This window comes from Chenopodium quinoa, unplaced genomic scaffold (assembly GCF_001683475.1).
Source record: "Chenopodium quinoa cultivar QQ74 unplaced genomic scaffold, ASM168347v1, whole genome shotgun sequence".
Lineage (NCBI taxonomy): Eukaryota > Viridiplantae > Streptophyta > Magnoliopsida > Caryophyllales > Amaranthaceae > Chenopodium > Chenopodium quinoa.
Genome location: NW_018744290.1, coordinates 1,271,205 through 1,295,783, shown reverse-complemented (window position 1 = coordinate 1,295,783; position 24,579 = coordinate 1,271,205). Strand labels below are relative to the sequence as shown.

Genomic DNA, 24,579 nt, shown 5'->3' with positions numbered 1-24,579 from the left:
CCACTTGGATATCCACCCCCACCAAATCTCCGCCTAATCCCCGCCTCCAAAATACATAATCATTTATAATTAATTAAGATTGCAAAAAGAAAATAATTATTGTTAATATTACGTATTTTTTTTGTTTATAATATAAGTGTACAAAGTATTATATTTACTATTTTATTTTACACAATTTTTTTAATAAAATAGTATGAAAGTATATAATTCTATTTTTAAAAATATATGGATGTGGAGATGGGGCGAGTACGAAGTGGGGCGGGGTGGGGATGGGGCGGGTACAACCTAAAATCCACCCCCGCCCCATCACCCATGGCGGGTATGGTTTTTATCCCCATCCCCGCCCCATCACCCGCCAAACCAAGACCCATCCCCGCCCCAACGGGGCGGGTCTCCTATTTGACCCGCCCCACTGACATCCTTAAATGTGGGTGCTAAATTGCTAATGTGCTATGCCTGTATTCTACTAAAATACACGCGATACATTATTTAAATTTTAGAAACACTTTATTTTGATTACAAGTCATAAGCCGATAACTAACTAATTAATAATTCGAATAGCGGATTTGGATCTAAACATACCTGATATAATGATTGTTTAAAAAAAAACTCGTTCATCAGCCTTTCATTAATACCTTCACGATCTCAGTCAAGTTATGTCTTACCTGATTATATGTTCAAGATTTATGAAAGGCTAAAGCAGCAAGTAGGTGAATTGAATATTGAATGACTTTCTCTGCTATAAAATCCTCCACTTGCTCAAGTAATGCATTTGGGCAAATAATTCATCACCATATCGCTCAAAAAAAAAAGGGGGGTTGGTTCTGTTGTTTTGTTTGGTTAGATTAATCAACTTATTTGGAATTGAGAATTTGATGTTGTTGTTTGGTTTGGTTAAAATAATTAATTGGTTAGAAATTTGACTAATTGATTGTTAAAAAGTGTTTGGTAAATAGTAAATTGTTTGAGTATGCAAAATGACCAATAAGGGCCTTGTTTGGCAATTGGCTGTCGTCTGTTTAATTTGGTTAGTTTGACCGGTTGTTTGACCATTGGTTGTATATAGATGTGTTTGGTAAAATCAGTTGTTAGCTGTTAGCTATAACTATGCAAAATGACCTTGAAGGACATAATTATTAATTGCTAATTACCAATTACTTATTCTTAATTATTAATTTTTAGTGAAAAAGTAAGGACTTAAAAGTAATTATAAAGATAAAAACCAAAAGCCAATTTCAAAAAGCTAGCCTTATTAGATTTTGGCAAAAACGTTGACTTTTTAGCTAAAGAAAAAACCAAGTATCAAACATATAAAATAACGGTTTGACCAAACAAAAAGCCAAAAGCCATAGCCAACAACCAAACAAGCCCAAAGACATTGACATATTTCATTGTGGTAGGAGTTTGGTTAATTGAGGGTACAATTATCATTTCATCTCAAAATACTTGAATAGGCTAATGAAAAAACTTTTCCAAGTAGCTTATTGAAAATGAGCTTATTTAAAAGAATGATCTACTTTAAATCAGCTCATCACCAAACATTCCAAATTCCGAATTAACCATCAATCAGTTAATATTCGTCAAATGAGCTAATTTTGCTCCGATAAACTCCTTATCAAACACCTGCACATATACTTTTACGAGTAACGTATAGATTGTCCCAACTCCCAAACTCCCAATTTCTTTGCCGCCTTCGCCAAATTCTCTCTCCACTGTCTACCTGAGAACCGGAATTTGTCGTTGATAATCAAACACCTTCGTCAACTTTCCCACTTCGCCGGACATGCCACAAGGTACCTTCAATTTCATTTTCTTCTACAGTTATAATTCTAAAGATTAATTCTTTGCAATTCTTTTGCACAACTTATATATTCTGAGAAAAAAAAAATTGTTTGATAAATGCAATCGTTGTATGAATTTGCAGATTTACCGGGGTTTTATTACGACCCAGATAAGAACAGATACTTCCCAATTAAGGGTCCAATTCCTGGTTCTTCCCGTAAACCTAAATCAGTCCTTCCTGATCAAAACTCTGTTTCATTGCCAACCCAGGTCAGTTTTCCTTCTAATTTCTTAAAGGGTTTAATTTTTTTCGCATTTTTAGGGATACCCATTTATTTGAATCTTGTATTGTGTTGAAAATGAATTGCTTTAGGGTTTCATGTTAATGTATAATCATTAAATATATTTCGTTGTGACAAAATCATGCCACAATTGGTGTTATATTGTTACTTACTGATCAATGTTTACTCCGTATTAGTTTAGCTTCTTATATTTAGCCCTTAGGTCAGCGTTCATCGTTATTCATTAAAATTTGGCAATTGGCATATCATTTTATTTTTCTGATTTTGTAATATCTATTTTAGGTACCAAGCAAGCTTAAGAAGGATTTTAAAATTTCTAAGCTGCTTCAATGTAGGGAATTGTATGGTAGTACTGTTGATTTAAGTGATCGAAAGGGTAGCTTTCAAGAAGAATGCAAAAAGAAGCTGGTCTCGAAACCAAAGGTATTTTTTTTTTAAATGCTCTTTCTGCGTGCATCAGATTTCATAGGGAGGATCCTTGGTTGAATGCAAATGGCCCTTTTGCAATCTTAGGGTGAGGCTACGTACATCAGATACCTCTGTGTGACTTTGCCTCACTATAGATGGGAGCCTCTTTAGGGGCATTTGTCTAATTGTAATGGTAATTATAATGACATTGTATACATAATGTCTCTTTTTTTGGTACCTGTTCAGTTGTTTGTAAACTACACTGTTCATCTAATCGTGAGCTTATCATCTAATAGTATTATGATTCCAAATTTCCGGAGCTTATATTCTGAAACTCTTTTTTCCAAGAGAAATTTATGTCCTTAAATTGTCGAGAACAAGCTTTGAGGAGCATTTTCTTTAGGTGTGAATATACTTGGTTGATGATATTCTTATATGAAAAGATACCATAGTAAGAGATTTCCAAAGTGAACTATCTGAATGGCTGCCGAAGGGCTAGTCCTTTCTAAAGAGCACTTTGTCTAGTTTGTCCACATATTTTGTGTCCATGTTCAGTATGCCAGCTAGTGTGGCTTGCAAACTGGAGAAGATTGAGCGAATGTACCAGTATATATGCCTATAAAGAGAATAGAAAGAAAGAGTTTTAATTGGCAGTTAGGAAAAAGTCAAGATTGTACGTATGTCGAGCATGATTGGGGTCATAGAGGATCTGTCAAAGAGTAAAATGGGGGATATAGTTGGCAAAAAGATTCCAAAACCAAGAGGGAGCCAAAATTCCATATTACATTAAAAAAAAAAAAAAAATTTGAAGGCATTTTGTAACACTCTTCCTCCCAAAACAACTCCTGCCTTATAAAAGCTCTTAATTATGAGGCTCACATCTAAGTCTCTGTAAACATCTCAAGCAGTCAGGATTCATGGTAAGGGAAATATTTATGTGGTTGCGGCATTTATATCTTTGCTCATTGCACAATTAGAATTTGCCTCAGCCGTCTGGTTGTAGGGCTTTGTAAGGAATTTGTATCTACAAGAAGCTGTTGCCTTGGTATTGATTCTGTTGACAGGAGGTTGGACTACAGACTTTACCTTGTTAGAGCTTTTAAGTTCCACTAGAGGTTGCAGAGTTTGAATGATTAAGAATTTGTCACTCTTATACAGTGACTATAAGGATTTACATGAGAATATGTCTGTGTTATGTATACTCTAGGTATAGGTATTAGTGTTTTCAGAAAATTACAAACAGGTGTAGAAAAGTCATTAGTCCCAACCCCAATCATTTTGTCTCTTTCTTCCATGACATGGACCCTAACCCATGTTTGAGTCAATGGGTTCTCCTTGAAACCATCTCCTCATACGTATTATTCTATCTTTGTCTGATAGAAGGATATGTATCCATTACAGATTTGGAAATATCAGGATGTAGAAAAGGATGCTGACTGTTCACTGGCCTTAACGCACATTACCGTTGAGACACCTGAGGGCCAATGTGCTGCAGATGCTTTAATAACGGGTGGTATGAATGGTTCCTTGAGGTATGTTGGGTCTAATACGTTACCTTCGTATTTACTGGCCCGTTTGGTATCAATGCTAATTTTCAATTTTGGTTTTTATAGCTTATTATAAGCCATATTATATAGCCTGTATAATGAACTTAATTAGTCATACTTATACTAATCATGTTAGTTTTGTTTGAAAAATGACAACGGAAATTTGGAAACTATAGCATTTTTTGTTTCTAGCTTTCTTTTTTTTTTCTTTTTTTTTTCTTTCTTTTTTTTTTTATGTTGAAAACCGAAAACAAAAATATGGAAGCCTGAAAAAGTAATTTCCAGTTTTTTATTTTTTATTGTCACTTTTCAAAGCAAAATTGCAAACATGATTATTATATGTAAGACTAATTTTGAGTTCATCTTATTATATTGCCTATATAATTTCATTTAAACTTTTGAAAGCATAAACGGATAACTGATGGGTCCTACTAAATTTTTTGGATTCCATATTTTTGTTCTTAGATTTCAATAGAAACAAAAGATGACAACAAATGAGCCCTAAATTGTTCATGTGCTTTTCTATTTTGTACAAATCTGGTCACTTAGCTAATACATGCAAATTTAACCTTGAATACTACTTGGTGGGATCTTGAAAGATCCATATTAGACCATAGTTATGCAACCTGAACATTCTAAACTAAAAGAAAGGCTCAAATGTCTATTGTCAAGATTGTAAACCGGCTCAATGAAGGAAAACACACACACACACACACACGAGTTCAATTATTGGAATGCCAAAAATGTTGTCTATAGACTACAGTAACCTTTATATATGCCTTCTCCTTACAACTTTCTTTGTCTCTTAACAAACTTGTCAATATTGCTCCTTTTTTTTTTTTTTTTTGCACTCAGTTTTGAAAAACCAGAGTTAGATTATGTTGCTTTCTGAGACAAAGTATAGAATAGCTGCTATAGCCTATCAGTTCTGTTCATACTGTAACTTGTAAGAGTGATATGCTCCGTGTAAATAATCCTTTGTAGAATTTTTGAGTTGTCAAGCAGTCTTTGAATCGTTATTTTGATTGCTACTTATGTTTTAACATCTGAAGGCTTTTCTTGTGTAGTCTTTTTGATGTTGGAGATGTTGGGCGGCATGGTCACAAAACTGCTGCAGAGTTTGTTTGGCCTGAACAAGATGACTCTGGCTCCTATCAGACACTCAAAGATATTTGGAAATTCAACGGATCCACATTGATTATGCCATCAAGCATATCTTCTATAAGTTTACCCAGAAAAGAATACGATGGGGCAGATAATTATAGTTCAGCTCGGCAACATGCATTGTATCCATTCATGATCGACATACATTACCAATTCTATGTCTTGCACAATTTTGTCAACATAAACTCACCTTTTATTTAAATCATGTACATGAAATTCAGTAAATTGTGGTTCAAAAAAAAAAAAAATCTCTAGCAGAAAGATTTCCACTCTAAAATGCTTGAATTCTAGAAACATTTTACCCACTATATAATTTGTGCCTTATTTATAAATTACATTATGTGATGCCACTTTCTGTCTTTCTTTTAGGCAACTTAATAGTTATTTTTCACGAATAGCACATTTGTGAATCATCGGTCAATAGCTATTAGTGTTGTGCACCCATACTGTTTACTGAAAAGTATTTTATTTGACACCAGGTTGTCGAAAAATTAAAAATTCAAATACCTCTTTTTGGAAGTAAGGAGTGCAGTCATTAGACATTACATTCTCTTAGCTGGGTCAGGGTCTAAGGTTAGGTGCAGAGTGGTGACAGAGACTAGGGTCATATGCCAGATCACAACTGACTACCTTTTATTGGGGTTCGTGGTTCTGTTCCCTAATATCATACTTGGAGGCAGGGGTGATATCTGCTTGCTAGCTTTTGGCACGCTCAAACCTTGATTTAAATGAGCTGCTTAGTCTTGAACTTCACTTTAGACCTTAACGTGTTGAGCTCAGTAGACCTGAACTTGGATTGGAAAGCTCATAAGCAATTTAAATTTTTTTTAGTTACTACTTTTTTGGAAATTAATGAGATATGACTTATGAGTCATTATATGTAGTATAGATTCACAAAATACTTATGAGGATATCATAACAGTAGCCAAAAAAAAAAAAAAAAAAAAAGGGAAATTTGTAATCTGAATTAGTATTTTGCTGGCTGCAACTTGTTACTTGCATTCATCTTTAGTTCTAGCTTGAGTCTAGTTGTGAGCTGAACCAAGTCGGAATCTTCTGAGCTCGACAAGTTCTAGCTTAGGCTTGAGTTGCTGCTAGTCAAATCAAGCTATGCCAAGCTCTATTGCAGTTTGGGTCAGCTGCTTATCTGCCCTACTTGGAGATGTGGGAGCTCTACCACTTTATCTCTCCTCTCACCCCATGCTTTCTGGAACTATGTGGGAATGTACATGTTGACGATGTTGTCTAAACTGGGGTTCTGGGTTCTGTTGCTGGATTATTGATGCCTTCATGCTTTGTTGTTGTGTCGATTCCACTTTTCTTTAACATATGATGACAGAATTACCACATTGGGGTCAGACTTATCTGGTGGTGCGCTTTATATTCTAAATCTGGCTGATCCTGTGGATCTGATTTCAAATTTTGCTGTTGTTGGGAGATTGTGCAGACATGTTTCACTCAATTGTACTATATGGGGGGCAGAGACCAGTCACACTGGCCATAAAGCTGTTGTTGGTGAGTTCCTGAAAATTCTGACATCATGTAAACTTCTTTTCACATGATTTATTGTTCACCCCTTCTTACATTCTGTAACAGAACCATTGTAAGTTTGTTAATTAGCATTTACTTCTTAAATGAAAAGAGTGATTGTGTTTGCCTCAATAAAAATCTGGCAATATTGCCATGGGTGCCATGTGCTGCAGTGCCCTCCTTCCCCCCTCATGGGTGCCCTCTATATCTTTGTTTATGTGCATTCTCTGGACTCTATAGTCTGGACACGGTTGTCATTCTCCTGCTTAATCTGTGCTATATATATGCAAGTGCACTTATGTTACACGTTTGGTATTCTAATCCTATCTTTTCACCCTACTGTATGGTAACCTACATTTTTGAATCTGGTTGATCCACTTTTTTGATGTGGAAGTTGTTTGCTGATAGGTTTGTCTCTCTAATTAGAATAATCTAGGTGACGAAAGTGCTTTAGCAAGTGGCGATATTTTTTTGATGTAGCATTTGAGGCGATGAGATTATTGCTTTTTATTTGTACTTTGGTAAGATATGTGATAGGGTGACTTGACTCAGTTAACTTTTCATTTAAAAAAAAAAAGAAAAAAAAAAACAAAAAAAACAATGGAGTGAGTCTATGATAGTGGCCAAGTGGTGTTTGTTTGTTTTTGGCCTAATTATGTGTTAAGGAATGGCTAGCCTAAAGGTAAACGAGACAGAATAGAGGCTATTTGTGACGAGCTATGTTAATCGGACACGGCTAATATCGCGAAGTGTCCGTGTCGACACGACACGACGCAGACGTGTCCGACACTTCACTGTGCACTCAGACCACTTCCATTAAGAGTGGAGAGGAAAAAAAGAGGAGAAACATGAAACAAAAACACATCTTGTTCAAAGACCACCATATATTGGAGAATTTACCGAGGAAAGAATTAAAATAAAAAAAAAAATAGGGGTGGACGTAATGTAAAATTTGAAGCTTTTGTAATATACAATTTATATTAAGTGACGTATTGACGTGTCCCCGTACCCGTGTTCAAATATCGGACAGAGTCCCCGTGTCCTAAAATTTTGGAACTTGCCGGATCAGACACTTGGACACGTGTCCGTGTCCGACACCCGTTCTCGAGTCCATGTAACATAGGTGACGAGGGTTTCCTATTGTTTTCGTTTTTTGTTGCATTTTCTGATAGTGTTTTGTCCGCTATGGTAATGGCTATAACTCAAAATGTTCTTACTTCCTGTTGGTCTTTGTTATGTTTCAAGACGTAGGATTACCCTAGTGTATTCAATTTCATGAGATTCTAATATTCAATTTGGATTCTTTTACCCTTGATGTGTATTGATCTGGATATCATCTGTTGCACCTTGGAATATCTGGTGGAAAAAAGAACCAAAGGCTTGACTAGTGTCACATATCTCTTTGCAATATAGTGCCTTTTTTATTGTAATTGGTGGGAGATCCTTGTAAGTATTCATGCCTTCAATTTAGTGTTGGAACTTCCTAGGTGTCATCTTTCTTGCTGAATGGGCTCTTGGAGATTAAATCAGCTTTGCAGAAAGACTTGTAAGGTAGCTTGGCTATCAGCTGCCTTTTTCATTACCTTTTTCATGTATATTTTGGCCGCTTTACAAGGCTCTTGGAGATTAAATCAGCTTTGCAGAAAGACTTGTAAGGTAGCTTGGCTATCAGCTGCCTTTTTCATTACCTTTTTCATGTATATTTTGGCCGCTTTACAATATGTAGGGACAGTAGGGTGATACTCTTGTTATCAGGCTATGACGCAGGAAATCTTGTGTCCTTAATTAAATCAAAGGCTGTGAAGAACTGAAGATAGTTATGGTGTTTGCATATACATATCTAGATGGGCAAACTGCAATATCGGTGACCAATGAAGTGCATTTACGTTGATCGATTCAGTGATATTGTCTGGGACTTAGAATGATTTCTAATCCCAATGCCATAAAAGTCTTGTATGCCAGACAATTATAGATGCTGTGACATTTTAGAGACTAGGAATATGGTAGATTTTAGGAAAGATACACGTCATAAGCTGTGGTTTATACAAGGCCTGGATAAGAGGAACAGGTAAATTAAGGACTATAGGGTCTTTACAAGTTGAGTAGTTGAAGTCATTTGATTTAGAAGAAGATATTCTGAATTTTACAAGATTAGGATTGAGATTTGACAAAATTTGATGTTCTGGCTATCTAGGTCCTGGAGGCTATGCAAGATATCATTTAGAAATGCAAATATGTATGCGCAGAGCTGACTTCTGATGTGGGGCATATGGCTGTCAATCTTACTCTAAATCCTTTAACTCCTGCATGCAAATCATAACCAAACAACAGATGTGCATGGATTTTTCCTTTCTTGAACTTTACATGATAACTCATTCTTCATGGTTTTTGTAGGCACCAGCCTAGGAGCTACATTGGTGGATTTGGAAAGTGGAGTATCATCTACATTATGCCGTAGTAAAAGTGATGTGTTATCAGTGAAATTTATTCAGTCGGTAATTTAATTCTCTTGAAGTTTGGTTTGGTTCTGCAGACTTTAAAGGTGCTATCCCGTGTGTGCTGATTACTTTATGCATGACTTTTCTTTCCATGACTGAGGGCATATCTTTTTGCCTCGTGTTTCCCTTTTCTTTTGCTTGGTTTTGTGTACAGTAGATGGCATAATTTTTTTTGTGGGAAGGGGATGACGTTCTTAGAAAGCATGGAATTGATTCATTCACGATGTAGTATATTAGAATTTAAATACTATTATGTCACCAAGCACAATTACATAGATGAATTTCTTTAACAGCAAAATTATATTCTTATCTACATTATTTGTTTCTTAAGAAGTGGTTGCTAGGCCTGTTCCTTAGTGTGTGGTGTCTCTTTACATATTACCTACAAAGTTTTTTTTCTCAATCTCTTATCTCTTTCCTGACAAATAACAGATATAGTGAGTTTTTTTTTTTTTTTTTTTTTTTTTTTTTTTTTTTTTTTTTTTTTTTTTTAAAAAAAAAAAACGATAACTCTCCTGGATTCTGGGTGGAAAAATTGTTGTAGCTCATAGTAGAAGTTTTATTAATATATGTTGAAATTCTTCCACGACTCCACGAGCCAGCAAGCTCTGAATTTCTACTTCTCTCTGCCTTAGTCTCATGTTTTGAACATCAGTTCATCTGTTTACGTTATATACAATTTGCATGTTGATGTAATTATATTAAGGTAGCACTGGATGGCAATAGGGTTGCATAGTGCCATAGCTGATCTCACTGTATAACTGGTGGATGCAGTCATGATGCTGATTTAAACCTTGCCATGGATTTTCTATTGTATAAGGAATTTAAACCTTTTTATTTCTCTGTGTTAATGTTTGGCATGTACATTAATAAGCCGGCAGGTGCTGGGCAAGGAGTGAATCAAGCTTGGGGCAAGCCTGGGTAGATACATGTGTAAGGCACCTCCTTAGAAATTGTACTACTAGACTACTGGCATATACCATGTGGAGCTTTTATTCAGAATATTAGAAATAAATGAACCTGTTTACCCCTTTGATCCATAGCACAACTTTCAAAAACTTTTGCTATTTTTCTTTATAATGAATTTATTTTGAAGAGGCTTTCCTGATTTACATCCTATTCTGCTGACCTGTGATAAGACTGATAACAGAGAGAAAGATCTGTTCAACTTTTTATTCCTTCAGTTTTTTTTTTTTTTTTTTTTTTTTTTTTTTTTCAAGATCCAATATATGGCTACCTCTTTGCATATTTTTTCCAGAAATATCAAAAGTTCACAATTTGAACTTGTTAAAGATGATACCTTTTGATGTACGTACTACCTTTGCTTTCAGAATCATCGTATATTTTACTGTTTGCAGACTAATTAAGCCAATAGGAGACCGAGAGAAAGTGTGTTGATGTGGTTAGGGGGTGTAAGAAAAAAGGTGGATAAAGTGTGTGTGTGTGTGCGCGCGCGCGCGTGCGTGTGATAACGAAAATTTGTTGAGGATTTGGTTGTTGATTCTCCACTTATGCAGCCATTGGTAATTGGGGACTTTAATGATGAGATGTTCGTTTACAGCCAATATGTTGTGGAAAAGGTGGCTTAGGACGAGAGAGGTGAATTTGTGGGGGTGGAGGGAAAACCTGTTTTGGGGTTGCTAAAAGAACACTAGTACATATGTAAAGAATATGACATTATGCTAAAAGAAAATGTGGTATGCGTTATTTAATAGCAATTGTTAAAAATAAAGTAACAAATCCACGTTTTTTTTTTTGTCAAAATGTCATGCTCTTTTATATATGTATGTGTATTCTTTTAGTGCATTCTGAGCATCATGCCTAAATCCTACCTGCTGTGGGCATTTTGTGCAAAATCACTGGCTAAAAACTTGGTGCATTAGTTAGTACTACTGGTTGAGGTATTTCTTAGACTATACTTCGTATATGTTACAACTTATAAGTACTGCCTGCTTTGAAAAGTCCTCAGCTGAAAGTGGAGTTTCTCTCTTTCTGTCTAAATCTATCTTTTTTATGTACAGCTATTATGATTTTAAGGGACTTGGGCTTTTTAGTTTTTCTGAAGTAAACAAAGTATAACTGGTTTAATATTTTGATGTCACAGGGGAATGTTGCTCTCTGTGGACTGAGAAAGGGAGCAATAATAACAGTTGACGTTCGGCAACAGCAACGTCATCTTGCTCGTCACAGTTTATTGCACCCTTCTGATGATTCAAATAGACCTGGTCAGAAAAGGACTAAACCTTTTGTGGTAATTGACACAGATTAAGAATATGGCCTTACTGTGCTTACTTTTTTTCTTTTTCTTTTTCTTCTCACCTCTGTGTCTGGATCTGGCTGCGTTATGAAAATTGTAGAAAGTCTACTTCGAATAAAATATCGTTGAATTCTAAATCTATAGTTCATGATCCATTGAGTAGTGAGGTCGCTTTGTGATCTCCCTTTACCTCTGCTGTGATTCAAACTTGGATTTCTGCCATCTAGATTTCTGATGTGCTGTTCTAACCTGCTTTTTTATGGCAATGCTTTGGTTTCTTCAGCCATAAACTGTAAGCTCTTGCTATAAGGCCTGCTTTAGGCTTCTTTTCATTATACAGAATGCATAATGTTCTAAATCTAAAATCATGTCAACTATAGAGTTGCTATTAGTTTTCTTGGCAGCAAGCCATATCAACTCTACTGAGACTTTACTCAGTTGAGGGAGGGACCAGACAGTCTGTTCTAATGTGCTCCCACAAATACAATACCAAATCTTATACAGGTTTACTTTATATAGAAGCCAATTTTATGTTAGTGGCTTAGTTGAACCAAATTTTTCTTCCCTAGTACTCTTTATATTTCTTATAGTTGTCTTTGACAGTAAATCTTTCAAACCCGACGCATTTACTACTTGTAATATTTAATGCAGGTCTAACAAATTCGTAGCTGGTCTTTCATATTAGTTAAGGCCCATAATTGCATGAACTGCAATTAGCCAATTACTTTGTGTCTACTTTTGAGTTGGGACTTGCACCATCCCACCCTACTCCTCACCCCCCCCCCCCCCCTCTCTCTCACAAACACACAAATCTCGACTTGTGTATTTTCTTACCAAGCAACTATTATTGCCCTGTTAATGAAAGGCAGGTGCCACACTACCAGCCCCTGATTGCTCAAAAAAGAGCAAAAGTAAACATTACTAAACCTTGTTTAAGTCAACATGTTCGTATTTGCTTTTACTTCTTTGAAAATAAGCCATTGCAAACTTGAGATGTGAAGGCAAGCTCAACAATTTTAAGGTGCGGAACAAAAAAGGACCTTCCATACCCAGCACAAGTAGGCTTGGGCAACGTGCATCTAATGTTTAATTATGTGTTAATTGTCTCTACCTTTCTATTTTTGTGCAGCTTAAAGGAAATATACAACCTTCTTCTACAGTATACATGCCTTCGTCAATATGCTGGTTAGTGTTCCTTTCCAGAAATAGTTATCGATTATTTAATGTATTTTTTTTTTTCTACTAAACTTTGCCAGGTCAAAATTGTAGTTTGGCGTCACTTCAAATGTATGACCAATACTTCTTGGCAAGCTCAATGAATGGATCGGTCAGTAACTCAATCTTGCATTTCAAGCATGTTTCCTTTCATGTCTATCTTGATGAGTTCTAAATTGTATATTTTGGCATTGCACTATGTTTCGAGTTTTAAGGAGTTGTCTCTTTCTGGTAGCAGTCCTTGTGTAATTCTGGTTGTGTGCTTGATCAATTGAAAATCCAGGTCTTACATCTGGAAAGTGGAAACTGATTTTGGTAAATGTTTACCTGGCTTTTTGAAGTGTTGCATTACCATATGTACAAAAAACATGTTAGAAAATTAGTATTCTTGTAACACTAAATAAAAATTTTAGACTATCTTGACACAAATTCTAACTAAGAGGAGGTTTACTTCTCACACATATAAGGAAAATATTCTTCATCGGAAGCAGGATCCTTTGACTTATTGCGTTAATATCAAGCTTTACGTGTGCAAGAAATCATCTACATTATGGAGCTTAATATGGAGAAACTAATTATTCTACAGATATATCTATATGATCATCGCCTGACTAAACGAGGGCCTGTACAATCTTATGAAGGTCACGTGAACTCCCACAGTCATATCAAGCTTGCAACTGATGCAAGTGAGCGGTATCTTATGTCAGGTATGTCTTGTCGCATGGCTATTGTGCTGATCATGAATGAATTTTGGGTCTAACAGTTGGAAGTTTGAGATATTTTCCTAAAACCTATGAAAATTGACCTAAACTAAAACCATCCTTAAATTATTCAAACCTTCACGGCTTATAATAATTTAGCCCAATAATTAAGTCTTAATCAACCAGATTGATCTCAGTCTGAAATTACTCAACCGACATACCTCACTAACTCTTTAGATTTTTTATCATGTGTTTGATATACTTTTTATACATGGTACTTTACATAGGAGGTGAGGACTGCAAAGTGCGCATTTGGAATATCAAATCAGGTGAAATGCTGTTTAAGGAGAAACTTTCGAGCTGTGTCCCGATGGCTGCATGCTGGCAAGGAAGCGCAGGTAGGTTTTTCTTGGTTGCTTTCTGATGTGCAGTATATGAAACAAAGCTGTTTTCTTTTATTCACTATTTATTTAATTTTTATGAAGGCAACAATGCGGATGCGTGGCTGGGATCAGCAGAGGGATTGCTTCGTATGCAATTTTGCATATAATGATTGATCTTTTTCGTTTCCCCAGGCCTAGGTGATTTAACTTTTTTTTCCCCCCCCCCAGTTAGAATGGGCGATCTTGTATATGCAAGTATGTTGAGAAATTGATTTACTTGTATTCAACTCAATTTTGATTTTCAATACCAAATCATACAGAACAAGGATCTCCCTTCCTTTCGATAATTGAAATCGTATCAAGGATGGATGAACAAATGAACTTCCCAATGGCTATACATACTCAATGGTTACAGAAATATTACATGGTTCTTTTGACAAATCACTGAGATATTAAATAACAAATTGTATCTCTTTTCTGATGGATTTTCAAGTTTCAAGTGAACTTTTCTCACGTCGAATATCAATAATCTCAAATATGGTCATAATCAATAACAATATCAGAAAGTTTACTTTTATGTACCGATGTAACTAAAGCTCACCGAAGATCCTACTCCTCCGTACTTCATATTACATAACAGGAAAATTATGTAAATGATGATCACTATGCAACTTGCTAAATTCTACTAGGTCACGGCAAAAGTAAATAATCAAATCATAACAATCCGAATCCCCCCTTCCTGCCCCCTCTCCCTACCCCCGCGCTCACAACAAAACTAAGTAATCGAAGTATAACAATCCGAATCCCCCCTTCCTGCCCCCTCTCCCTCCCCCCGCGCTCACAACAAAAGTAAGTAATCAAAGCATAACAAGATTAACAACCCAAATCCCTCCCTCCACCCTCTCCCTCGGTCCATCCCTCAACGGCTCAACCTGTAAAAGAAGAAGAAGAAAAAAACTATCTTTAAGAAACAATGTCTAATAATTAGCACAACTCGAAACTTCTCTAATGAAATCAAGCAATTGGAGTAATAAACTCGAGAACCATTTATTAAATCACTATTTTTTTTTTCCTAATTATATTAAACCAAAATTTCTCGCAATTTAATCAGTCCAGCTTCGCAAATCAGACTTATCGGGTTCCGTAGTTCCGAAATTCTTACACAACACAGGAAGGAAAAAAAGGAAAAAGGTGGCAGGTGCCTGAAGGCTGAAACTAGTTAAGTCAAAAAGCGGTCATCTTTTATTCTCGGCGGTTCGTCTTGCTTCCGATCTTCACATTCACGCTTTCTCTCTCCTAATTTCTTCTCTTTGATTTTCACATCTCATCCATTATTACAATTACTCAGGTAATTTTAATTTTGTTTATCACTCTTTTTTTTTCTCTCTTTTATCTTTCTTTCTTTCTTTCTCCCATTGATTTATTTGTATTTTCTCGTTTTTTTCCTTTTGCATTGTTAAGTAATTGATTGATTTTTTGAATCTAAATTTCTGCTTGATTATTCTTTGAAGGATTATGGATTCAAATTCCCCAGAATTCGATTATTTGTTTAAGTTATTGATGATTGGTGATTCTGGTGTTGGAAAGAGTAGTCTTTTGTTGAGTTTCACTTCCGATACTTTTGAAGATCTTTCTCCTACAATCGGTACGCATTTCTTTTCGTAATTGCAATCAATCCCCTTTTTTAGGGTTTTAAGATAAAGGGTGATTTTTTTTTTTTTTTTTTTTTTTTGGGATTGATAAGTTTTGATTTTTAGTGTATCTGAAACATGGGTTATGCTTAATTGTGAAGCATTTGGAATTGGATTAAACTGATTTTTATTAGTAATATTATTAGTTGTATATCACAGTGATTTGGAATCAGCTAATTGCAATTACCAGTATCTTAAGCAAGATGATTGATGAATTTCCTGTTTAGGAGTTTTGTAATGAGAATGTATGTGTATATGTTGGGAGTTTGAGGAATATAGATGAGGAATAGGAGAGGAGTGTATATGTAACTAATGTAAGAATATGTTGAGCTTTTGTTTTGGGAATCGGGAAGGATCTAACACGTTATGTTCTAGCCTGAAAAATAAGGGTAAGAACAATAGGTTATGAAGTTTGCCGACGTTTTGGTGTAATGGTGCAAAATGATAATGAAGGAATGGATTTTAGAAGGCATCAATTGAGAATGTGTGAGGGGATGGAGTATTCTTTGGGACCCATATGATTGGGGAAGTATAGTCCCTGAAGCAATAAACACAATACTAGGCAGTGGGCATCAGGATAATAGGGTTCAGGAAGTAGGATTAAGCTGTGGGTGTGCTCCGTGACATGAGTGCATATGATGTTGAGCTATTGGAGTAACTTGTACCTAATGAATAAAAAATATGGTTGGGTTAGACGAAGAGAGTATAAGATTAAAGGTTGTGAGAAGAGGAGCCTAGAGAGGAGAGAGTGAGGGAGACCTTTTTATTTTTGGCCGGCGGGGGAGGGAGATGTGCTTGAATTCTAAAACACGGAAAAGAGGATATGTTTTTCCCTCGTGTGCCTCACCGTGGATAAGTAGGCCACATTTCTCCTGGAATTAGCCATGTAATGGTCTCTAATGTTCGGTAATTGGTGGATCTTTCAGGAAATCTCATCTAGAATATGCTTTTACATAGCACTATTCTCACCGTGATGATAGATTGTAATTTATGTTGAGCTGGAGATTTTGGGGATTTATTTTAGCTTAAAATTAGTTTTCAAGTGTTCGGGCTTCTCATTTCAGTTCAAGTATTTATGTCAGCTACTTGACACTCTAGAACTATGGATGTTGGACACTGAAATATGACCACAAAACGAAAAACCTTTGAACTTATGTACTCCCTCTGTTCTTTTCTTATCTTCCTATTTGCATTTTGTACGGTTTTCAATGTACAACTTTGACCATTAATATTTTCTATTATCATAAATGTAAAATTTTTAAAGGTTGATATTATGAAACTGCATATTTAGACGAATGTATCCATATTCACATGATCAGGTTTTCTTTATAATTACAATATACGGTGAATGTTTATAAGTTTGACCAAATGAACAGTAAATTGGGAAGATAAATAAAATAACGGAGGGAGCATAAGTTTGTAAATTAGAAATGTATCCTTGTCCATACCTCCTGATAATATTTTTGGACATTCCTATCCTTGTCCCTACGTCTTTAAATGTAAGAATATCCATTATAGACTTTTAGACCCATACCCGAGGCCGAAGTTCCAAAATTTGACACTTGTATCCTAGTCTGTGCATCATGCCTCAAAAGTCTTGAAGCTACCCTTTTTTTAAAAAAAAGTTGTCGTTATTCGTTAGTAGTAGATTTGGATTTCTCTTACACCCATATTGAACGTCAACAAGTTGTGAGGATCGCGAAAAGACTTAGATTTATTGATCTAGAAGGTTCATTTTCTACAAAATCAATGTGAAGTGACTACGGTATACAATACTATGATTTTTGAATGTTGAATATTAGATAGGTAATTGAAAGGGTCTGTGTACAATAAGTAGTGGTTTATGTATTTTATTTTTACATAATTCAATGTGGCTATTTTGGTTTATATGTCAATTACAGCCATCTGTTGTGGTTATAACAACAATATCTTCACTTGTTAATTGTTATCATGCAGGTGTTGATTTTAAGGTCAAGTATGTAAACATTGGGGGCAAAAAGCTGAAGCTTGCAATTTGGGATACAGGTAACAGCACCTCGCTATCACTTTTTGCACCTATTAAGTAGTATTCTTGAATAATGTCCTTGCATTAATTATTATTATTATTATTATTTTTTTTATTTTTTTTTCTGATTTTCTGATCCTATTTATACCAACTTTGTAAGTGTTCAAATTGTTTGTTTCACCTGGTCAATTTACTTCAGCTTCTTCTTGTTATAAGATGTTGTGAAATTATTTCCATGGCACAAGTCTAGGGAGAATTCGCTCTTGTTATTGGTTATTTTTCAAGTAGGTTTTGGATATTGAGAAATATGTAAACTTGCTTGTGAAGTTTTTCTTGGCCTGTTTCATGAATGAGATCTTGATGCTATGCCCAGTAATCTTCAGCCTGCCATTGCACAATGAGTCATTGCCTAGTGTTTAACAGTACCAAATGCCTTTCAAGTGGCTCTCACCTAAGGCAGGGAAAGAGAGTGTATTTGAGACCAGATTTGTGTATCTTTTCTTTTTTGATAATCAACTTAGACACTAAGTCATCATATAAACAATTTTTAAAACTGCACTGCAGTGTAGGCTGTTCATGTTATGTCACTCTTTACGTCTTTACTAAGTGTTTAAGTTGTAATCCTATTAATCCTAGTAAATTAACATGTAGAAGAGTTTTCCAGTTATCTACCTATTGTTATAGTGAAAAAAAAAAAAGTATTTTGTTAGCTCTTTTTGAAAAGATTGTTGGATGTATTCAGTCATTTTTCTAATTTCATTTTGTGAAATATTTGCTTAAAAATTATATTGTATGTGATGGACTGCAATTCTACTGGGGAAGTAGGTTTTTGAAGTATTTTCTAATGGAGTTCTATTGACTTTCTTGCAGCTGGACAAGAGAGATTCAGGACATTAACAAGCTCATATTATAGAGGAGCACAAGGAATCATCATGGGTATATATATGTCTTCTTTCTCGCTTGGTCTATTGTTTCTTTATGCAGAGAAAATTATGTTTAAAGATTAAGGAATTTTTGTTGATAATGTTGCTTGGATTATTTGTCATTATCAAACTTTTTTTTCTGATTGATCTTGCTGTAAAATGCTAGTTTATTCTTGGTTCATCAGAATAGTACATTACTTTATGAGGAACAGTATTATTTTTGGTTCAGTTATATCACTCCTTGATGTGCTTATACCATGGGAACTAGTGTATAATAGATGATTATAAATTTTCAGTTCAATGTTTCTTTTCTTTATCTTTTGCATAGTCAAAAAATTGCTATAGACTTGCTTGAGCTCCGTCGTTTGTTTATGATGTGATCACTCATGTTGCTTCATGTGATGCGAACAGTATATGATGTGACAAGGAGGGACACATTTACTAATCTCCGTGACATATGGGCAAAGGAGATTGATCTCTATTCGACTAACCAAGATTGTATCAAAATGCTTGTTGGAAATAAAGTTGATAAGGTACTTGGTGTCTCTCATTTTGCTTGCTGCTTTTTCTTTATGTTCTGTTTTTTCTCCTGTCCCTTTGAATGCTCCCAGATCCCAAGATCCCAACATCTTGTCTAATAGAAAGAAAATGAGTAAACCTAAATTGAAGAAATGCTGTTTAATTTATAGTGATTTACTTTGTCATCAAGTGTATGCTTCTTTAATGTTTTTGGGGGCCTCAGTGCTAGGAGCTTCATTTAATAAATGCCTACTCTTTTAATGAGACATTGATTTAATATTCCACAACAAAAAAGGACTGGGTAAAATAGGAAGATGATTGACTAAGCCCGAGTCCAATCTGTAGAACTAAATGTTAATGTTGCTTTGACCCAAGTGAGCTGCGTTTTTTGATATTTCTATTTCTGAAGAACCTATTTTGAGAGAACTTGTATTGATGTACGTTTAGTCAAAGCCAAAAAAATTGAAAGGCACCACAGTTCTTAAACTAATACGTTCGTATGTTTGTCTTTTCCTCCCTCCACCTTGTTTCTTTCCCCTGCTTGCTTTAGTTTCTCTATCATATTTATGTTGGCCTTTTTTTGTACAAACCTTTTAACTGGATGCTTTATTTTCATATTTTGAAAGGAAGTTCTTATTCCATTGTACCAAAACTAGAACAAAGGTGACTTTTGGACATTAGACAACTGCATAGGTGTCGTTAGAAATGAAGAGCTGTCAAACAAGTCTAATTATTCAAGAAATTGTACTTGCCTTGTCACTGTAGTGTATGTTGTTGCTAATATGTAAGTCGAGTTGTTATGTTGTGTATAAATTGAATCACCAACCTTTTATGCTATCTTGTTAGGAAAGTGAGAGAGTTGTTACAAAGAAAGAGGGAATCGACTTTGCTAGAGAGTATGGATGCTTATTTATTGAATGCAGCGCAAAAACTCGTGTAAATGTGCAGCAATGCTTTGAAGAGCTTGTATTGAAGGTGAGGTTTTCTGGCTGTTTTTTCATTTCATTTTAAATTTTTGCGCTATGATTGAAGTAATTATATCTGCATCTTCTTTGCTGACAGTTATCATCAACTTATGAATTCCTATACTGCATTTGTAATCAGTTGGTATAATTTCATCCATTTGTGTTGCCTCTTATTAAAATTTTGGTGTATAACACAAAAAGGAAGGAATTTAGGGTTTTCACAATTTTTTTCTTGTGCCGACATATGTTGCTGCTTTTTGTTCCTTGTTGAGCCAAAGATCATGCTTACAGTCTGGTGCAAAACGGCCAATCAGCAGATATTTAGGTTGCATTTGGACATGTACTAGTGTCTGACATAGTGACCCTAGCACCTGAGTTAGTAACAACAAGAGCTCACTTTCATTTCTGTTTTTTGTGTCCGTTATAGGCCTGAGCTCTTTATTCTAACACCCCCCCCCCCCTAAGCATATAATACTTTATTGTTGAATGATGAAAACATAAGATAATGATGAGAATTATTCTGGTGAAATGCAGGTTTTAGACACACCAAGCCTTTTAGCTGAGGGCTCAGCAGGAGTAAAGAAAAACATCTTCAAGCAAAAACCACCCGAGGCTGATGAATCTGCAAGTGGCTGTTGCTAATTCTGTAGGTTTTCACTGTAGTTCTTTGCGTTTTTCTTCTGGGTGCGGTTGGTGGCTGGGTGGTTTCTTTGTAAATGTTATGCTTCATAAACTGAAATTGGAACTTGTAATGTTGAATTTGTTTTGATCTTTGATATGGTTAATACTGACTGGTCATGCCTCGATTTGAAAGTTAGTGCAGATACCACCTTGGAGGAATGCAGAAATACGCATGTATTTCCATGCTAGTATTCTTAGCGTCATTGCGTGTTCCACATGCACCGCTTATTCTTCATTTTCTGTTCTTTTCTTTGATGGTACAGGTAGTGAAATGATTATATGTAAAATTGTAAGGCAGTTTTGCCAATGCTCATTGGAATGGACATCCACCCCAAACATGTGTTTTCCTTCATCAATTTCGTTAACTCTTTAGTATTATTGGAAATTTATGAAGGGAAAGAGATATTTGGGAGTGGATAAGCTTGCAACGAACACTGGCATAAGTATGTCCTTGAAAAAATTCAGAATATATCGATTTAGTTCTATTGCCTCAACTTATAGTCTATAGACAGAACATTGTACGTTAATAGAACTTTTTGTTAAATGTAATCTATTACTTGTATGTTTTTATCAACCAAACAACTATGATTCGACAATGAAAAAAAAAAAAAAAAAATAAGTGGTAGAAAATCAAGTGGGACTTTAACATTTGGTGGGAACAAAAGTTTACTAAAGTAGGTAAAGAGAGATAATTAATGAGTTGGAATAATAATGAAAAGCTCCATATATAGTAAGATAAGCATGGGACATAGTCACATAGGTAATTACTTACTGTTTAGTTTGAATAGAGACATAGGCCTGAATTGGGTAGGAAACATTTTTTGGTGGATTTGTGGAGCGTGTTGTGGGCCCACTAACAAACATAATTAAAAATAAAAATAAAAATAAAAATAAAAACTTTGCTCTAAAGGAAAGTGTGACGTTGATAGTCAAATTTCATAATTTATATTGCAGGAGTATGGTTGAAAATGAACTACCATTTTCCCCATCTTTTTATTTGCTTTTTTGCACTTTATTTAGTTAGTACATGACTGCTAATTGGCCTAACTTGTGTTTAATGTGACTAAATTAGAATTATAATATTTTTGGGATATTTTATTCTATGATAGAAAGTCGGATGATCAATATTTTTTAGCAATATTGGTTTTTAAAATATGGTTTTCATTGATTGAGTGATATGCGTAGAGCGAATCTGAATTAGTAGTTTATGGTTGTACTTAATTAATTTGTATGAGATTAATAAAGTATTTGATTAACTTTTTAATCATAGATGATTTCTCAATTACTTTAAAAGGAGTGGTTTAAATACACTTGAAGTGATCTAGTAAGACAACTAATCTGCGTGTAACTTTATTTATTTTATTTTATTAAAAAATGTTAAATAAGAAATAGAGAATAAGAGATAGAGATAGAGATGTGTTATAAACTATAATCTAGATTCACTTATGATATTAAAAAAGAGCACGTAATCGCATCTCCACAAATGAAGAAAAGGGTACTAATATGATTAGACAATAGTTAATGTCTTTTATAGTGCTTTGATTAGCCAATAGATGGAAAATTGTATATAAGATAGAAAGGTCACGAGCACTCTCAAAATAAAGTTATTTTATTCTTCTCAATGTGTTATCACAATATTGGAATTTGGGAGTAGTGCTAATCCCATTAGTATGTCACATTAAAAAATTAAATTCTCAAAATAGCATGTCCTTTTATGAGGAATAGTGAATACTATAGTAACACACTCTAGATATAGCATTTATATGTCAATCTTTCATAGTAGCATGTGTATCAATTAGTGTTTACCTCCTACATGTTAATTTCACAATTGATTTTTATGGATTTGTCCATCGTGAGTTAACAATTCATTCATTCCTCCATAAACATATAAACATATAAAGTCATCAAAGGGAATCATTTCCTTTCTTTCCTTAAAATTGTGATTAAAAAATTATTTACAACAATAAAACTTGTGTTATGCTTCTCAAGAAACTTATTGAAAAAATTTAAAGATGATACTCTTTTGTCATGGACTTAACTCGAAGATGGAGCATGGTTGGTGCTTCCATCTTCCTCGTGGTTGTCAAGACCTCTATTCTCAATTGAAAAACTGGAAAAGTAAGTAATATCTAGAATCAACAAAAGAACGTGATCAACTTTTTTATAAATAAAAATACTCCTATAAAATTCAAAAAACAATTTCAATATAATTTTTTTTCTCTCTATCAATCTTATTTACTAAAAATTTCAACTTCCAAAATCCATTTTCATTAGGGCCACAAGGATTACAAACTTGCAAAAATAAAAAAATTTACACTGTCTTCCTTGACCTTTTCATTCCAAACATAAAACTATTGGCCCCACATTTATAACATAACATGATCCTAACTACACATGTATTGGGTCCTTAGCCCACATGGATCTTAGCAGCTTTAGCAGCATCCTGGCCCGACTCTTGGCCCGCCCACTACACTGGCTTTGTAGCAACAACAACAATTGTGTCAAAATTCCACCACAAATTGCTTTTTCACTAACTTCCAATGATTCATAACACAATTTCATTAGACAATTTACTGCACTTTCACTTCCTAAATCATCTCCTGAAACTCTAAATACCATCTTAATTAAGGCCTCAATCCCATCATTAAGCACCTCTTTTACCAAAAATGCTTGTTTACCACTTTCTAACTCTAGCACCAATTCTAGTGCCTTTGTTGCCTTTGGTGCCAAGTCCTTGTGATCTTTACAATTTTCGACTTCGACAATGTATGTGATCAATGTATGAACTACCCCTTCTTTAACCAAATTTTCGCGGTATGGCTCGTGTGATGAGCTTGATACAATGCTTAAGATGGCCTTAATCGATGCCTCTGCGAGCTCGGAATTTTGTTTATAATCATCAACATAACCAACCATAGTTTTGAGTACTTTTGTGTCATTTCCAATCTTGGTTGCTAACTCTTTTGTTGCTAAACTTGATTGAAGAAAAACTTTCTCTATAATGTTGCACAATGTTGTCTTGATCATACAACTTCCTTCTTGTAGTAAAACTTTGAAATTTTCAAATTTGGAATCTTCCAAAAGCATATTCAAATCCCCTAAATCAGAAGATTGCATCAATTTTATGGCACAAATAAGAGATTTCTCCACCAAACCAACCATTTCTTGGGTTATTTTTGCACCAAAAATCATCCCCAAAATCAATGAGAAAACCCCCATTTGAATTAAACCCCCATTTTTTCTTGGCAAATCTTCTGACAACAATATAATTTGCTCTAAAACTTGTATTTTCTTCTCCAAACTGGAATCCTGAAATTCAAGAATATGCTTTAATGAAGAAAAGGAGACATTTTTTGAATTACCCACTTTGTAAAAATCATCATAATAATCATGATTAACATCATTAAATTGATGATAATTATGACTACCCTTAAGATGCCATTGTTGAATTAAATGCTTAAGGGTATGATTAGGCACCATTGATAAATCTTGAAGCTTCTGCATTGTAACAGGACATGTAAGATTCCCAGCTGCAAGCCATTTCTCAATTGAAGGCCTGTCATAAGTTTGCCCTGTGCAAAGAGTCACAGGATCATTGAACAGTTCTAGACTGATTGGACATGTGAAGAATTCTGGGATTGACATTCCAATTTCTCTCATCACAAATTAGAAAAAAAAAGGGGGGGATTTTTATTATTATTTTGGAAAAAAGAAAAAATAAAAAAGGGGGTTGAGTAACTTAGGGCTAATGCATTAGAATATAGTATGTTTATTTATATAGTAACGCGAAAGCGTTAATATATAAATCGATTCACTAGTGGAAAAAACCTCAAATGCTACGGCCTCATATTTGAGACGGGTTTTAAAAAAAAAAGGTGATAAGGGGTTGAGAGAGGGGATTTTTATTGGAGACAAAACACATGAGACATGGGAGGGAAATGAGGGAAAGTAAAAATATTAATCAAAGAGAGAAGGAACCAAAAACAATACATCAAAATTTTTAGGGGG

The 24,579-nt window shown here is 34.8% G+C and overlaps 3 protein-coding genes across 3 annotated transcripts; 2 read left to right on the top strand and 1 right to left on the bottom strand.

Moving 5' to 3' along the window:
- The first annotated feature begins 1,524 nt into the window (after positions 1–1,524).
- LOC110695151 (DDB1- and CUL4-associated factor 4-like) lies at positions 1,525–14,207 on the top strand. Its single transcript, XM_021872372.1, has 13 exons — positions 1,525–1,793; positions 1,925–2,052; positions 2,367–2,507; positions 3,894–4,024; positions 5,107–5,325; positions 6,543–6,718; positions 9,128–9,228; positions 11,336–11,482; positions 12,618–12,673; positions 12,758–12,815; positions 13,290–13,410; positions 13,692–13,802; positions 13,890–14,207. Exons 1-13 carry the CDS (start codon positions 1,784–1,786, stop codon positions 13,952–13,954), a joined length of 1,464 nt encoding a protein of 487 aa, XP_021728064.1. The 5' UTR covers positions 1,525–1,783; the 3' UTR covers positions 13,955–14,207.
- A 735-nt stretch (positions 14,208–14,942) lies between these two features.
- On the top strand, positions 14,943–21,056 carry LOC110695152 (ras-related protein RABC1). The gene is made up of 7 exons (XM_021872374.1): positions 14,943–15,135; positions 15,299–15,432; positions 17,435–17,503; positions 18,354–18,419; positions 18,818–18,939; positions 19,772–19,900; positions 20,425–21,056. Exons 2-7 carry the CDS (start codon positions 15,303–15,305, stop codon positions 20,530–20,532), a joined length of 624 nt encoding a protein of 207 aa, XP_021728066.1. The 5' UTR covers positions 14,943–15,135; positions 15,299–15,302; the 3' UTR covers positions 20,533–21,056.
- A 1,903-nt stretch (positions 21,057–22,959) lies between these two features.
- Positions 22,960–24,231, bottom strand: LOC110695320 (U-box domain-containing protein 26-like). Its single transcript, XM_021872575.1, has one exon. It carries the CDS (start codon positions 24,229–24,231, stop codon positions 22,960–22,962), a length of 1,272 nt encoding a protein of 423 aa, XP_021728267.1.
- Positions 24,232–24,579: the final 348 nt, after the last annotated feature.